The 18,093-nt window shown below is 38.2% G+C and overlaps 1 protein-coding gene across 4 annotated transcripts in view; it reads left to right on the top strand.

Moving 5' to 3' along the window:
- Positions 1 to 18,093, top strand: part of Hmcn1 (hemicentin 1) — a 431,153-nt gene that overhangs the window by 111,334 nt on the left and 301,726 nt on the right. For all 4 annotated transcript variants that reach the window (XR_387184.4, XM_006529757.4, XM_006529758.4 and 1 more), the window contains exon 2: positions 5,824 to 5,894. Coding sequence is in view for 3 of the 4 variants with exons in the window: in XM_006529757.4 (XP_006529820.1) it covers positions 5,824 to 5,894 (71 nt within the window). In the remaining variant the exon portion in view is untranslated. The remainder of the gene's footprint in view (positions 1 to 5,823; positions 5,895 to 18,093) is intronic.

Below are 18,093 nucleotides of genomic sequence, written 5' to 3'. Positions count from 1 at the left end.
CCCCCCCCCCCCCCGAGCTGGTGTCTCTAGCTGCATATGTATCAGAAGATGGCCTGGTCGTCCATCAGTGGAAAGAGAGGCCTATTGGTCGTGCAGACCTTATATGCCTCAGTACAGGGGAACACCAGGGCCAAGAGGTGGGAGTGGGTGGGTGGAGGAGTGGGTGTGGGAGGGTGTGGGGGACTTTTTGGATAGCATTGGAAATGTAAATAAAATAAATACCTAATAATAAGAAGAAGAAATTAAAAAAAAGATTGGGTATGTTGTGCTTTCATTTGCATTACATTCTAAAGAGTATTCAATTACTTTCTTTGTTTCTTTCTTGAAAGTTACCATTGAGTAGGATGTTGTTCAGCTTCCATGTATATGTGTGATTTCTGTTGTTTTTGTTGCTATTGAAGACCAGCTTTAGTCCGTGGCTTTCTGATAGAATGCATGGGATTCTTTTATTCTTCTTGTATATGTGAGGCTTGTTTTGTGATTGGTTATATGGTCAGTTTTGGAGAAGGTAGCATGAGGTGCTGACAAGAAGATATATTCTTTTGTTTTAGGATGAAATGTTCTATAGATATCTGTTAGATCCATTTGGTTCATAACTTTTGTTAGTTTCAATGTGTCTCTGTTTAGTTTGTGTTTCTATGATCTGTCCATTGCTGAGAGTGAGGTGTTGAAGTCTCCCACAATTATAGTGTGAGGTGCAATGCGTGCTTTGAGCTTTAGCATAGTTTCTTTTATGAATGTGGCTGCCCTTGCATTTGGAGCATAGATGTTCATAATTGGGAGTTCTTATTGGTAGAGTTGTTCTTTGATGTGTATGAAGTATCCTTCCTTATCCGTTTTTGTAAGTTTTGGTTGAAAGTTGATTTTATTTGATATTAGAATGGCTACTCCAGCTATTTCTTGGGATCATTTGCTTGGAAAATTGTTTTCCAGCCCTTTACTCTGAGGTAGTGTCTGTCTTTGTCACTGATATGTGTTTCTTGTATTCAGGAAAATGCTGCATCCTGTTTATGTAACCAATCTGTTAGTGTATGTCTTTTTATTGGGGAATTGAGTCCATTGATATTAAGAGATATTAAGGAATAGTGGTTGTTGCTTCCTGTTACTTTTATGTCATTTTTTTGTTTGTGTGGTTATCTTCTTTTGGCTTTGTTGAAAGAAGATTACTTTCTTGCTTTTTCTAGGGTGTAGGTTCCCTCCTTATGTTGGCATTTTTCATTTTTATCCTTTATATGGCTAGATTTGTGGAAAGATATTGTGTTAATTTGTTTTTGTCACAGAATATCTTGGTTTCTCAATCTATGTAATTGAGAGTTTTGTTGGGTGTAGTACCCTGGGCTGGCATTTGTATTCTCTAAGGGTCTGTATGACATCTGCCCAGGATCTTCTGACTTAAGTCGGATGTAATTTTGATAGGTCATCTTTTATATGGTTCTTGACTTTTTTCTCTTACTGCTTTTAATATTCTTTCTTTGTTTTGGGCATTTGGTGTTTTGACTATTATCTTATGGGAGGAATTTCTTTTCTGATCCAATGTATTTGAAGTTCTGTAGTCTTCTTGTGTTTTTATGGCCATCTCTTTCTTTAGGTTAGAGAATTTTTCTTCTCTAATTTTGTTGAAGATATTTACTGGCCCTTTAAGTTGGGCCCTCTTCTTCACCCTCTTCTATAACTATTATCCTTAGGTTTGGTCTTCTTATTGTGTCCTGGATTTCTTGGATGTTTTGAATTAGGAGCTTTTTTGCATTTTGCATTTTCTTTGACTGCTGTGTCCATGTTTTCTATGGTATCTTTTGTACTTGAGATTCTCTCTTCAATCTCTTGTATTCTGTTGGTGATGCTTGCATCTATGGTCCTGATCTCTTTCCTAAGTTTTCTCTCTCCAAGGTTGTCTCTCTTTGTGATTTCTTTATTGTTTCTATTTCCATTTTTAGATCCCAAATAATTTTGTTCAATTCCTTCAGCTATTTTGTTGTGTTTTCCTATAATTCTTTAAGGAATTTTTGTGTTTCCTCTTTAAGGGCGTCTACCTGTTTACCTGTGTTCTCTTATATTTTTTAAAGGATTTATTTATGTCTTTCTTAAAGTCCTCTTTCATCATTGAGATGTGATTTTAAATCAGAGCCTTGCTTTTCTGGTGTGTTGGGCTATCCAGAGCTCACTGTGGTTGGAGAACTGGGTTCTGATGATGCCAAATTGCATTGGTTTCTGTTGCTTATGTTCTTGCCCTTGCCTCTGGACATCTGGTTATCTCTAGTATTAGATGTTCTTGCTATCTCTGATTGTGGCTGGTCCCACCTGCATGCCTGTGTGTCAGTAGTCCTGGGAGACCAGTTCTCTCCAGGAAGAGTTTAGGTTTGGATAGCTGTGGCAAAGGGTCAGCTCCAGGATACAGATAGAAACAGGAAGGATCTTGTTCCCAGCCATTCCTTGATTCTTGTGTCCTGATGGCTCAGTGTGGGCCTGTCTTGGTCCAGAAATTTGAACAGAAGTGGTCTTACCTGTGCTTACAGGTGTTGGCACTCCTGGGAGATCAGCTCTCTCCTGGCGGTATTTGGGTTTGGAGTGCTATAGCACAGGATCAGCTCTGGGCACAGTCAGAAACCAGAAGGCAGCTGTCTTTACCTCTTTTGTTGCCACCCAAAATTTTCCGTTTCATCTTCTCTGAATCTCAAAATTTCTGGTTTGTAGGGAAAAACAATGAACCAAGGGACTTTCATCCCTCACCTAGCTCTGTGATTCTCTTGTCAGACTGATGGGTATCTTACTGTGCTTTTTTGATTCGGTTGAGTTTTCAGTGGAACCCTGAAGTCTCCCAGACCCCGAGTTACCAACCAGGCAGCATAAAGTACCTGGTCTGAGCCCCCCACCCCTCCTGACACATATACAGGAGAGGATTGCCTGGTCTGGCCTCAGTGAGAGAAGCGTCTCCAAACCCTAGAGAGACCTGATACTCCAGGAAGTGGGGATAGCTGGCAGATGGTGGGGTGGGGGAGTTGGGTGGAGACATCCTCTTGTAGACAGGGGCAGGAAGAATGGGATGAGGTAATGTGGGAGAATGGACCAGGAGGGGTAATGACTGGATTTTTTAAAGTAATAAATAAATAAATAAATAAATAACTTGCCATAAATATTAAAAAAGAACAACTATCAAATCTGAAGAACAATATGGAGATCTCTGCAATTCTGCTAAATATGCACTTCTAGTCTTCCATTGTCTTTATTACAGTCAAAATTATTGAGATGATTTGTTAAAGATATTTACTGGCATTAATAAATAAAGGACATTAGTGGAAAGGCACAGCATTCAAGGACTTAAATGAGTCCTTATGTAAAGAGGAGCACTGGGTCAGGGGAAGACTATGGGGATGGGGAGAAATGCAACAGACTTGTGCTAATGGATGCTAACAGAGTTTGAAATTTGGATACCTAGAACGGAAAGCTTGGGTTGTCTTTGAGAGTTCCCATGAAATTTTGTGAACAGTAAAGACCACGTTCAGGCAGGAAGAGAGGACACAGTTGTACCTGCTGAATATCATTGAAAGCCTGGCAGGAAATGAAATCAACATGAGGGAGAAGGAAGAGGAAATTGACGATGACACACAGACGCAGGGCTTTGTTAAGTAAAGAGAGAGACTGGAATGGAAGCCAGTGCTGTAAGGGAGGAGAGCTGCGTTTGCCAAGTCGTCCCATCACTCAATGTTTTAAAAGTTGGAAAGGACGCTTCCAGCTGGAGGGATATGGCAGTTTGGCAAACCCATACCTCTCCCGAGCATTTCTCATAAATGATAAAAGATTTATCTCGGCTGTCCAGTATAGTTTGCAAAAATGTTTATTAATGAGCTTTATAATCAGAGCAGATTCTGATCTTGGTTGAAAGCAGGTGTACATTTGACAGTCTCCGGGTAACTAAGTGAAGGCTAACCAGTCCTCTTCCTCTGATAGCACCTCTGACCCCAATTGTTAACGACAAGCATGTATCCAGACCCTCTCTTATTGTAGCATTACAGGGACCACTTTTGCAAACTACATTCCTTATTTTCCCCCTTTACTCTTATATAGTTCCAGCCCTATCTTCTTTGTATCCCTTTCTACATTCTAGAATGACTTTAGTCGTATGCCATGCAGGAACAGAAGGTTGGCTTGACAGTGCTGATGACAATTCATCTGTCAGGGTGTAACTGTTTGGCATGCCCAGTCACTGTTTTGCATTCCTTTGCAAAGTATGCCTTTGTTTAGTCTTGAGGGAATAGGCTTCCCTCATTTTTCCATATACTCAGAACATGGCTAATGGCCACTCTGCTTTGTATGGAATGCAGATGTTTGCATTTTCACACGGTTTAGCCAATCAACTCTCCATTCCTTTTGCAAATCGAGAGGCGTCTAATCTATAGGGAAGGTTCAAAGATATTTTAGCTTGTGCCATTTCTTAGAAAAATGACATAGGTCACAGCAGAGACATTGTGCTCCTTTCCAATTTATCTCATTATTTTAAAAACTCAACAGTCTGCTTTCAAGCCATATGTAGCAAAGCCTGGCTAATTAGCAATTGTCCTTTGAAGTATAAAATTCAATATGCTTCTGAAACTAGGCCATCTTTTATAAAAGCTAACTGTTGAGACTTTCTAGCTTTGCGTTGCCACTGCATGCTGTAATTTCCGGTGCATCCTATGTCTTCCTGACACAAAGTATAAAACTTTCCCTCTACTCTAAGAATTTAAATGGTATATCTTTCTGCATGATACTCAGATGAATTTAATACTATTACTCAAATATGTGGATGAGTTCTCAATAAGGTGTATAGTATCTGTATATGGGCACTTTCAATTGTGTTTTTAAAAATTTTTTTTAAGAATAAGCTTTTTTAGGTACTGAAAACATTTGTCACAGTGCCAAAAATGACCTGTGTGTGTACATGTTGCATCTGTGTGTGTATATTCGTGTACATGTGTGTTTACAACCATCCTTAGAACAAGCTGCTGTCCAGACTGCTTCTTTTCACTTGAGTTGAATCACAAGGCATGCCTTTGCATGGGAAGCAATAGTCCCAAGTTGCTGGTGTTAGAAGCAGTGGCTTGCTCAGTACCTCTGAGACTAGTTAGAGGGAACACAGCTCTGAAGGTACCAAGACAGCTCAGGAGAATAACGATAATGAGACCTGGCCAGCTCAAATGCAGGGAAAGAAGTTATGAGGAGTATTTTTCCACGGCTAATACCCTCGTGTCAGTACCTCTCAAAGGTATTTAGAAACCTTGTGTGCTGGGTGGTGAACGCCTATTCTCCTCTTCTCTTCCTTCTCCCTTTTGTTTAGCAGTGTATTTTATTTTGAACTAACTGTGATGAATTTTTCTCTATAATGTAGAAAATTGAATTATCTGGTGAATGCCTGATTAATTCATTTAGGTCTTAGAGGTCATGTATGGGCTCAATAAGTATTTTTATGACTGGTGAAATTAAAAAGAACTAGATCTCAGTTAAGCTTATTCTTAAAAAAAATTTAAATACATAATTGAAAGTGCCCATATACAGATACTATACACCTCATTGAGAACTCATCCACATATTTGAGTAATAGATCTTGTGGCATTTCTGACTATGTCCTGTGTTTTCTAAGGTTAGAAATGAACTGTTCTAGACATGCCCAGTTCACAGGAGCTTATGAATGATCTCTCAGTAGCTATAAAATGAGTCTTTAACATTTTCCCTGTTATTAGCCAACAATTATATACTACGGAGAAAAAAGTCTTTTGCAAACATAATAAAGTCTTTAAATGTTAATGGTTACTATTCATTGATCTATACCTTTTTTTTTAATCTCCACAGAAATTGGTCCAGTGACAATTACCACAGATCCAAAAAAATTTCAGTATGAATTGAGAGAACTGTATGTTCAGGTGAGTGAGGTGGGAAATCGCTTATCTTTGGCTGGCTCTCTTCATTTTTATAATCTGAAAGAAGTATTTGTTGTCTCTCAAGGGACTCAAGAAATGTCATTTTCTTTCCCCACCCATGTCTAGAATGAATTACGCAATAGATACAGAATATGATATAGTAAGTTCATTTGCCCTGAGACAATAGAGCTCAGAAGTTCTCGAAGAGGCTCTTTGGCTTCTTTATAGGAAGCATTTGCTGAGTCTAGTCCTACACAGGTCCCTTCCCTTTCTTACCACATGAAAGACATAACCAAGGCAATTCTCCCTCCTATAGAGTTTTTGAGTGTGAATATCATATGGTTAATAGGAAAGGCCGGAAGCATTCCTTTAAGTATCATTTGAAAGCAGTGCTTGGAGAATGGGTGGGTGTCTATTGTCCCCTTAGTGCTACTAAATCCACTAAAAACAATTTCCTCAGTTCTGAAATCATCCTCTGCAGCAAGCAGAGTACCCAAAGAAGTAATAGATAAAGTGTGTCGATTCGTGCGGCAGCCATTCTCCTTTCTCTTACCCCCACGGCACTTCCATGGTGGCCTGGCTCTATTAGGAGCTGCAAGATGTGAGGTCACATCTGTATGGAGTCTCAGTCTAAGACAACAATTTTTTTTCCTGGTCCCATGGACAACGGAGCAAAAAGCCTGCCCAGCCAGATAACTGTGTTGCAAGTCTGCTGACCTCCCAGGATGCTGGCTTCCCAGGCTAAGTCACTGGGAAGCTACTCAGTGAAGCCAACTTCCTCTACACAGAGGAATTCAGGTAAAGAGATGGCAACACTGGAAGTGGGCTAGATTGTTGCTATTCTGTGTGTGCAGACTTAGAAAACATCCTTGCTTCTGTATCTGGATCCTTAAGTCGTCTCTTCCCCAATCCAACTAGAGAACAGAGTTCTCAGAGGCCAGGGCATTTCTTCCTTGGGTCTCCCTGGCTCCCCACTCACTGGCCTTCTGAAGAAGATTCCCTTTGCCCGCTTGACTGTTCTGGGCCTTGTAAAGGAGAATTAAATAGAGAAAATAAAAAAGGGTCATACAGATAGGGTCATGGCTGAGCTAAAGTGTCTTAGGAGTTTGATGTATGATGTGATGCGAAAGCAGCTTCAGGATGAAAGCAATTGTTGGTACTTTCATCCTCCTGCCTCAAAGTGTTTCTGGGGTATAACAGGAGAAGTTGAGGTGTTCCGAGCCCTGACTGTGAGTCCCACCGACTCACCCTCAGACCCAGTTTGTTTCTTTTCTTCACTCAGGCCTGTACTAGAAGGTACATTATCTTTGGGATCTGAAACCAAAAGTGTAAAAAGTTAGTTGTCAAATATAATCAACAGCCTGTGAGATGTTCTGAGTTTGTGCTTTTCAAACTTTGTGCCAGGAGCCATGATAAAACATGTGCATGTTATATATCAAAAAAACAAACAGACAAAAAAAAACAATTTGCTTTTGTGAGACAGTTTTACTACACTCTCAGTGGCTTCTGCGGCTCTCATCTTACTGGGCTCTTTGTCACTTTCCATGGTTCTTGTAGACTCACAATATCTTGTTCATAGTTACCTTTCCCCTCAGGGCTATGGTCATGCCCGGCAGGCCACTGCAGTGTGTGCTACCATCCTATTTAGATAGTACCTCCCCACTCCTTGATCTACTGGTCTATCTCAGTGGACTTCCTCTGTTACATTTTAGTCTGGAATTCTCGCAAACACCCTGGATCTTACCACTCTTTCAAGTCTTCCTTTCCTCAGATAATTGATTCAGGCATCTCCGTCTCCATCAGCACACTGTCAGCAGAGATAGGCCGCAGCTTCTTAGCTTCCCCTTTGTCCTCAGGTCCAACAGGAGGTTCCGTCACGAGGCTGGCATGCTTTCTCCCAGGCCATTAGACCTTCTGATCGCTCTCGTTCCACCATTCTAGTGCAGAGACTTATCATTTTAAAACACTGTTCTGTCTTCCCTGTGCAGCAGCGTTCAGTTCCAAAGGCAGAACCTCATGACTATCTGCATGGTTCATGCTTATCCATCAGTTTGCCAAGTGTTGGGAAAGTCTCACAACACGGCCCAATATACCACCGGCTCTAGAGGATGGAGTGATAGATAGCTACTCCAGAATGTGCACATGAGCACAGGTCAAAGTGAAGTTTGAAGGATAGTATTTAATTAGTTGCAGTGTTAGCCGAGCAGCTTGAGTGGGAACTCTGGGGCTGCTTCTGTTTGTGCATGTCTTGGTGTGCACACGGAACTGAGTTATAGTTAATGAATATGCAGATGAATTTGCATAAGCATCCCTTGATTTTAATTATGTTTCCTATCAGTAATCCTCCATCCCTTTGCCCTTATAGCGTGTTGCTACAATGGCCATTAAATTGCTACTTAATATGCAGTCACTTTTTTCTCCCTTACAATTGAAAAATCTTTAGATGTTGAGATTCTCTGAGGAAAAAAAAAGTTGTTAGAGAATTGTTTATCCCATTAAGGGATTATCCCTGGTGGCATTCCATGTTCTTGGTTGCCTCCGTCTCTACATTCACCTATTTTACTGTGAACCTCTGAGCACAAGAGCCCCATAGTTCTCACGTAGCCTGTGCTTCATCTAGAGGAAGAACCACGGTTATAGGGAGGGGTTTCGATAGTTGTTGGATAAATGAATAACACTTAAAAAAAAAAAAGAACATTAGCAACAACATTGTATGAGAATGATTTAAACTCAATGGTACAAAGATACCTTAAAAATCCAATCTCAGTTTTCATAATATTTTAGAGACTCAGAAAGGCCACTTAAGGGGAGAATTCAAGCCCAAGACCTATTAGCAAGAGATTTACAGTGCTTGCTTCTTTCTCTGTAAGAATACAGCTGAACTCTCTTCACAAAAGTCCGAAGAGACTGAAAATAGCTACATTCCAAATAAGACCTGGCACAGCACGGCTGTTTCCTGCCTCTCCCCGCTTGTGTTTTGAAGGATCTTCAGGGAGTGCCCGAATCCTCCCTGCGCCATCTGTCTCCAGGGTGAAGGATCCTGCTTCCTGACTCACACCCCGTTGACTCTCTTGGCAGTGTTCTTCCCAACATCCTCTGGAATTGGGTCTGATGCAGTCAATATGTAGGGTCATTTGATTTTTTTACCTCCAAAAAGACAAAAACAAAACAAAAGAAAACACTACTCTCTTGGAAGTGGAGCTGGGGTCCACATCTCTAGACATTTGCTCTGGGCGAGGCATGTCTAATTAATTATTATTTATTGCTGTTTTGTTTTGGCTTTGTGTTGTCATAAGATCCACAAGGGCCCAATTAGAATATCTTGTTGAGAAAGAAATGAGATATTCAGTTTTTCCTTTCATTCAACACTGAGTGCTATTACACACATCAAGAGACCATGGGAGTATTTTAATTCGAAACTTTCTAGTGAATGCTTCTCTTTTCAATAAAAGCAAAAACTTTATTAAGTAAGGGCCAAATCAAACAAGCAAACAAACAAACATAACAAGTCTAGATTGCATTAACACTTCATATTTAATGTAAGAAGTATATACTGTTTTCTTTGTTTGGAGAGTGTTTTATTGTTTCATAAATTAGTATGAGTAACTAAGTATGTTATATATTTTATAAAATTTTCATAGATTTTTTGGACATTATAATTTCCTGACCTTTCTGACCCCACCTCCCACCCCACCCCCTGCCAAAACAAGTCAAGTACAGCAAAGATTACCGCTCTATTAAAACTGAACTTGGACCTGTGGAAGATCAAACATCTAAAAAAAAAATCCCTTCACATTTAAATTGGTCTTTAAAAGTGAGAAGAGAATGCTGTTTGAGGCTTATTAAATACTCGCCTATTAACATCGCCTCTGTCTTAGTTTATTTTCCCATTGAGAAGTGGAATGAGAAAACTAATCTAAACATTTGTAAGAAACACTGACAGAAGTTTCTATGCTTACATCATTACGCTGATTGCGAATTTATACATGTATTTTATTTCTTTTCATCTGGTGGACAGAGAATTTAAGTTGAAAGGCAAATGAACTTTCTCTCTGGGGGAAAGGAGGGGATGACAAATGACAACCACTGGTGTTCAGATCACACAGAGCTTGGCCATTAATACAGTTGTAAATATGTAGGAAAGAGGGCTGCCTGGGGTCACATTCTTTATGAGAAATTATAAAGCTTGTTGAGTTTTAGGAAAAAAAAATTATTGGCACTATTATGCGTCTAACTATTTTATCCAAATGTTTTAGGGAACAAAAAGCACATCAGTCAAACACTTGAAATACCAAAAAAAAATATTCCACAAAAATAATAACCGAGAGATTTCTACATAGCTGAATGGCACTTACAACTTTTGTATATAGTTTTGATCCTCCCAAAATGCAAACCTCTCCATAGAACTTAATTTTCCTTTGAGAAAATGGCATAGTCTTAAAAAACCCAAAAGTATGTGGGACAGCTATGTTCACATAGCAATAGGATAGAGCTTTGAGAAGATCAGGCTGGGGCCTAATTTCTCCAAGCCTTTAAGAGAAGCAAAGGGATAAACGTAAAGGACCGAGAACAGGAGATGGGTGGGGGAGAGGGGATTGTTTCCTTGTCCCGGAAGAGTGTCTGACACTAACATTCTTTGCTAACAGAGGTTATGAGTCAACATGGATAAATGAACAAAAAATGTTCACAAATGGAGATCAAGATAATGCCGACTTTAGAAGGATTTGCTGTACCAGCCAGGAAGCACGTTATATAACTCTCTGTACTCTAAGTCACACAGCTATGGACGAGTGTATGCCTTACCTCTAGATTCGCTACTGAAAAATAACAAGATGCCAAATAAAGGGAAAAAATAAAACATGGCTCAAAAAAAGAGAGAAGGGGTTACACATCACCATAGATGTAGATATTGTGTAAATGTCTGAAAGATTTTATTTTTAGATTTGGTGTTATACTTTATATATAGTATTTTATATAATATGTAATAATTATATTAATAATATTATATTACATATAATATTTTGTATCAATAATTTTTATTTTAATAGAAAATATAGTCTTATATATTTTATTTTAATATATTACTTAACATATTATGTTATTAATATATAGCATGTATAATATATAAATATTATGCAATATAGGTTACATTAAGTATTTAGTTTTTAATATACATTTAACCTATATTTCTTATATATTTACTATGTATAAAATATGTTAATATAGTTATATCTATATGTTTTTATAAAATATATACTCTAAAAGGAGAATGACCTGTATGTAATTGTTTAATTTTAGGAAATCAATTTGCTCAAGAAGTCCAATTTGTATGCAGGTGTACATGTGTCATGCATGTATTCTTACAAGTGAATAAACACCAGTGTTGAGATAGTAAGTGGCGTGACTCACTCAGTTTCCCATACATTGTACATATGTGTACATATGTATCTATATCTATATGTGTGCTTAAATGCCTATGTGTATGCATCTGTGATGTATGTAACAATAATAAAAGAAACAGCGGCCATCAATATGAAACACACTAAGTGGGAGAAACATGGGAAGGTTTGTAGGGAGGAAAAGGAAGGGGAAATGATATAATTACATTATAATTTCAAGAAATTATTAACCAAAACCAAAATGAATCAGGGGGCTTTGAATGCTCAAGCCAGCCCTGTATCATTCTATTGCTTTCCTTAGAACTGTTGCCTTAAGTAACCTTGTTAATCTAATCAAATTAACATATTTATTTACATAATTTCTCTTTATTTTAGCTCAAAGCAGAAAAGCAGATAATAAAAGACAGATGGAGTTTAGGGATGGCCTTATCCTTATCAAACTGAATTTATTTCTCAATTATTTTAAATCTATTCCTGTTGGCCAACTTCTCTTGAATAATTAGCTCACCTAAAATTACTGAGCATCAAATGGCAAAATTAATTATAATTAGAAAGTTACTCTTTTTTTCTTGGAACATTTCTATTAAATTAGAGGGGCAAAGTTTATTTAAGAGTGATTACAGTTAGATTTTCTATAGTGTGATAATGATGATGATGATGGTGGTGGTGGTGGTGGTGGTGATGATGATGGTGTTGATGATGGTGATGAAGGTGGTGATGGAAATTTTAGTATTTTAGAACTTCTCTGTGGGCACATGATACACCTTGACAGACGATGTGCTTCTTACAGTTTTTGTTAGTTTCTAAAAGGTAAAGTTCCTTGAAAGATAAGTACCATGTGTCCTAAAGGGTGAAGGAAAGAAACTGAGAGAGTGGTGGGCACCCGTAGAAATGTGGGACTCATTTTTAGCTACCCATTCTGGTACCATATCCAGAACTAAATAAATTATTGATTTACTAATGATCTTTTGGGTTAACATCAAAGGACAAAAGTTACAGAAGTATATTCTGCCTGTTTTGGTAACAGAACATGCAAATGGCTGGAGGAGGGTAGGTGTGAATTACAATGGGAAGTTTCTTGATCTTTCATTCAAACAGCACTTGCATGAGTCCGATTTTAAGCATAAACACATAACACACTGCAAAGTAAACACCTCAGGCTCCAGGTAAAAATAATCCACTGACATACAATGCCTTGACTCAGTCCATGCATGCCACTCAACCCACCAAGAGGTGCCTATTCCTTACAGTAATTCATAGACCTGCTTCTGTCTGGTTTTAGATAACGCCTAAGCAAATGACTTCCAAAAGTCAAACACTTCTTTGCAAAAACAGTTTACTAGAGTAAAATAACAATGTTTGTTCTAATAATATAGTTATAAAGAAAAGTTAAGAATATTTTTCTCAATCTAAATAGATCAGAAACAATTATTTCTGCAAGAGACCTTTATTTTTATTTCTTGGGTCTTGAAAAAAGTTAAAGATTAGTTTTAGAGCCTTAGAATTGAAATTGACTTTGAATATTGTCTTTGAAGTTACCCTGTCAGATGCTTGACTGCTTTCCAGATACTATCAGACCCAAACAGTTCTGGCTAGGGACTGGAGTCCTGGCCTCTGTCAGAAGGTGATACTGGGGACCTGCATCTGGCCACATCTGGGGCCCTCTGCTCCTGGGAGCCCTGTATCTGCTCTCTTTGGCAGGCACATCACATGAGTTAATAGTGGTCTAGTCATCAACTCAGTCCCTGGGGTTTCCACACACAAACTTTTAAACCAGGGCTCCATCTTTCTTTGTATGTGTTGATTTTTAATAATCCTCATTTGTCTACTGTGTTGTCTAGTGGTTCCCCTTTGAGCAGGTTGTATTTATTGGTTATGTAATGACCATAATCCTTGTCCATATAAAACTTCCTAGTGCATATGTATCAAAAGATGGCCTAGTCTGCCATCACTGGAAAGAGAGGCCCATTGAACACGCAAACTTTATATGCCCCAGTACAGGGGAACGCCAGGGCCAAAAAGGGGAAGTGGGTGGGTAGGAGAGTGGGGGTGGGTGGGTATGGGGGACTTTTGGTATAGCATTGGAAATGTAAATGAGCTAAATACCTAATAAAAAATGAAAAAAAAACTTCCTAGTGTGAAATTTTCATGAACTATACACATTTTATTAATAAAAGGTATTGTACTGATACATCTTTACAAAGTCATAAAAAGCTGTATATGAACATATATATATATATATGTACATATATATATATATATATATATATATATATATATATATATTATCACATCAGAGAAAAGGAGTCAGTATTACAATCTTTGTTGACTAGAGTAAACAGAAACATTACTACAAAGCATTAAAAATCTGCTTGTGAGTACTGGAGCAGATGGAAAGAGCCTTTGAGAGACAGGTAGAAGCAGATTAGGGAGAGGAGCAGGAGGCAGGGCATGAGGAGAACACTGGGCTGCCAGAGTGGGTTTTGGCAGGACCCATGCATAGTCTTTGGTGCAGCAAGTGAAGCTGCAGGGACGGTACGAGCTCTGCCCTCCTGACTTTCAGATCCTGTCTCTTGAGTACATGTGACCATATAGGGAGCAAGACTGAGGATCCACTGCACGCAGACAGGAACTCTTGTCTTAAGATGACCGGGAACGAGTTGACAGTAAGTCAGAATCCATGAAGCATGAAGAGAGGAATTTTATAAATAGTAGTTACAGCCAGGGAGGGAGTTATTGAGGATGAAACTGGGAACACCAAGACATCACTTCCCAGCTTCATACGTTGCCTGTGTATATCTACATGGCTTCCGGAATTAGATGGTGTCAGGGGATGTGTACGTTATTCTTGGTGACCTTCGTGCCATTGGCTTCTTCAGTGGACTCCTTTCTGTTATAACTCTAGTGAATTATGAAGTAGTTCTTGAATTATGGGAACATTAAAATACATAATTTTCTTAATTCCCATTTAAGTTACTGGGGACTTGAAACATCATATATTCTTTATGAATGTTTGAATTGTAATAAACTGAACTGATTGTGGGACTCAGCAGACAAAGCTCCACTTACCATAAAAGTTCCAACAAGTTGCAAGATCACCTGCTGATGAGTTATGTACCTGACTGACAGGTGATAACCTGGAAGCATGGAAATGGTGGTTTCTGTCTGCTTAAGGCTTAAAGGTTCGCCACTGAGGTTTAAATTTAGAACCCACCTTATTTAAATCGATGTCATCATGTATGTGGAGCAAAGGGAACCATTTTACTCACCTGGGTATGATTTGGTGACTCTGAGGCTTGAAATATTCTCCTTGTCTCTGAGAACATGTTTTATATATATATATATATATATATATATATATATATATATATATATATATATATATATAGTGAGTGTGTGTGTGTGTGTGTGTGTGTGTGTGTGTGTGTATTACGAGAGATGAAGGGCATCACACATATCTGTAAATTCCTCAACTGTTCTGATTTATTTTAGCCTTGCTTTGGACATAACTTAAAATTAAATTCAATATAACCTAATCTTTTCCAATATAACCTAATCTTTTCCACATGTACATTATATTCTCCTGGTCTACAGTCAATGGCAACATTTATAACCGAGGGATCTAAAATATTGATTAATTGAGACTGAGTTTCACATCTCAATTCCCCACGTGTAAAGTGTGAAGTGCACAACTGAGACCTTTTCAGCATGTGCATCATGTGCCAGGGGACTATAACCTGCCTTTGAGGCCAGGCTCACGTCCAGCAGAAGAGTAAGCATTGGAATTCCAATATAAAGTTCTTTGAGTTGAGCACGGTGACTCAGGACTGTAAATCCAAATATTACTGAGGCCCAGATTGTGAATTAGAGGACAGCTGGGGTCATATAGCAAATGTTTGGTCTTAAAAATTAGTTATTTTGGAGTTTGTCTGTTTCTGACAACTTTGAGGTGGGTGTCCTGAACGACAGGGAGAAGCAAAGCAGTCTGGGACCGCACCTGCCCTGCCGCGTTCTGTTTTGCCACCACTGCCCGGTCTTGTTCCTCAGCCCCTCTTGTGATAACATCTTCCCTTTAGGGGTTGGAGAAGGCCCTCAAACCTCTCTAACTCCTCGGAGTTCAAAGGTTCAGTTTATTTCTGTGTTCTCCCCACTCTGTCTTGTATTTAGAAAAGACATGAAGACAATGTGGGTTTTATCAGTTCCTCACTGATAAGATTTCCCTCCATTGTGTCCTCTTGCTTTCCAGGAATTCACTACAGAACACAATTATCATTGTACCGCTGAGGCCATGGTTCGTTACTACGAAAAGATCCCATGCTTCTAATCTCTTTCAGTAAATATTTTTACATCTGAAGTATCTTCTGCCACTTAGCATGTTGGAGCTATCTGTAGAACTAGAAAGATAAAAAGAGTCCAGGAAGACTGGGCAGGAATTCTCTACTAATATTGACTATGTATATTTCAAAGTTCAATGAAAAAGACACAGAAAATTTATAAAATCAGACCCTTTCTATTACATGCTTTGGGAATTGTTCAAATAGCTATATTATGTAGTTCACCTCTACCCTAGCTTTAATCCATGTAGGTGCGTGTCTCCGTGGTTTTAAGTGATATATTTAGGTTACACAGTCATGGCTATTTTCTCCTGTTAACTATTAAACTTCACTGCATATCCAAGAGGGAAAGAAGGAGGGAAGAAAGAGAAGACAGAGGGGGAGGAAGAGGAGGAACAGTATGAGAGCAAAGACAGAAAACTTTTCATAAACTTACAAGAAACATAAATAGAAATATATGTAAGTATAGGTATATGTACATGCATGCATATTTCTTTATATGGATGCCTACACACATGTGTGTATATGTTTACTTTCCCAGTCATAATTAAAGAGCCATTTCATTCTTGTACGTTTAGAGGGTTCCTTCAGCTCTGGAACGATATCACTTGAAATCAGAGAGGTTGATTTTGAAGGACGTTCAGATGCGATAGATACAGCAAGTGCACTTCTCTCAAGATCTCCCCACCCCTCACCCCGGTCTTTTTCGAGGGTTGGGGGAAGCAAAGAGTTTATTTCAGCTTACATCTTGTAGTCCCTCACGAACAGAAGAAACCCAGGGCAAGAGACTGAAACCTGGAGGCAGGACTACAGTGGGAGTGCATGCGGGGAAGGGTGCTTATTGGCTTGCTTCTATGATTTTCTCAGTCTGCTTTCTCATACAACCAAGGACCACATGCCCATGGGTGTCACAGCACACCGTGGGCTGGGCCCTCCCACATCAAACAGTCAAGAAAATTCTCCATAGAGCTGCCTAGAGGCTAATGTGACAATGGCATTTCTTTCTTTCTTTTTCTACTCTAATTTAATTTTGTTTGTACTTATCCACTTTACATCCCACTCTCTGCCCCCCTCCCAGTCACCCCCTCCCACAATTCTTCCCCCCTCCCCTCCCTTTCTCCTTTGGGAAGGAGGGGGCCTTTTAACTGAACATTTAAGTAATTTTTAACATTCATTACTACAATTTATACTATCAATTTTCCTTCCATTGGTTCCAGAAAACATACACAGATAATTACTGATGAATTCTTTGTTTCAAAACTTAAAGTGATGCATTGAATTAGATGATTGCCAAATGTAAAATATACCTACCTCTTGATTGTTATCTGACATATTTCCGTTTAAGGTAAAACTTTATTTTTTTTTTATTTTTAAAATTTATAAAAATCATTGCAGATAAAAAGAAATCACATACCCAAATTAACTAGACCCAAAGAATATACAGTTCAATTAATTTTTAAACATTTATAGTGACCATGTGAAATAGAACTGTGGGGTTTGATACTGGATTTTATGATTTCACTATCAAATTTTAATGAACTTATTCATCACCAAAAGTGAGAAATCCACGACAGAATTTTAACTAGTAAGGTAATTGCTTTTCTTGCTTTGGCACTTCTTTTACAAGTTATTATTTTACATTTTCATTTTTGTTATTCAGTGTAAAATAGAAGCTGTTAAATGGCCTTTAAATATATTTTTCTCAGGCTTAGAGAGGAAACTTAAATCTGTTTGTTTTTATAGTTTTATTCACATTTCTATGATCTTCAACTTTTAAATTTGTACTGAGACAAACCACCATAAACTCTACATTTTGAGATTCATTGATAAAAATGTACACTTCTAGTAACATTTTTCTTATCTGTCTAAACTTAAGTACTAAAACTAAATTTATGTATTGAAACATCATAAAAAACCTGTAAATTAGCCAAGTGATTAAATTTTACCTATGTGTACAGCTATAGACTATGTGTGTGTGTGTGTGTGTGTGTGTGTGTATACACACCTATCAAACTTTGTTTATAAGTTTATTACCCCTATAAACTATGATCAAATAAATTAATTTACTTAATAAAGTAAAGCAATTTGAATTTGTCTCTGATAACTTCAATTAAGAGGTTTTACCAAAGACTTTAAGGTCAATGCACTGACCTTTTAAATACTAGCCTAGAATGAAGCATTCCTAATAAAATCCAGCAGGCCATTCCAAAGTGGTGCCAATAAAACACAGTGTTAAACTCATAGACAGTTTTTAAATAATGTAGCTATGTAGCTCAAAATATGTAGAATAGTACCATTCAGTTATGTAATTAATTTTAAAAGCACCCCTTTAATTTTAAAATTTAAATATATATTGATAAAATTAAGTCCACTCAAAAAATTCAGTTGCTCAGTTTTATTAACCATACTGTGGTTGCTCAGTAGCCACATCAGGCTGTCACAGCTACTAACTTAGAGGTGAAATAAAGC

The sequence above is a fragment of the Mus musculus genome, chromosome 1, assembly GCF_000001635.26.
Source record: "Mus musculus strain C57BL/6J chromosome 1, GRCm38.p6 C57BL/6J".
NCBI lineage: Eukaryota > Metazoa > Chordata > Mammalia > Rodentia > Muridae > Mus > Mus musculus.
This window is presented reverse-complemented; position numbering and strand designations above follow the sequence as displayed.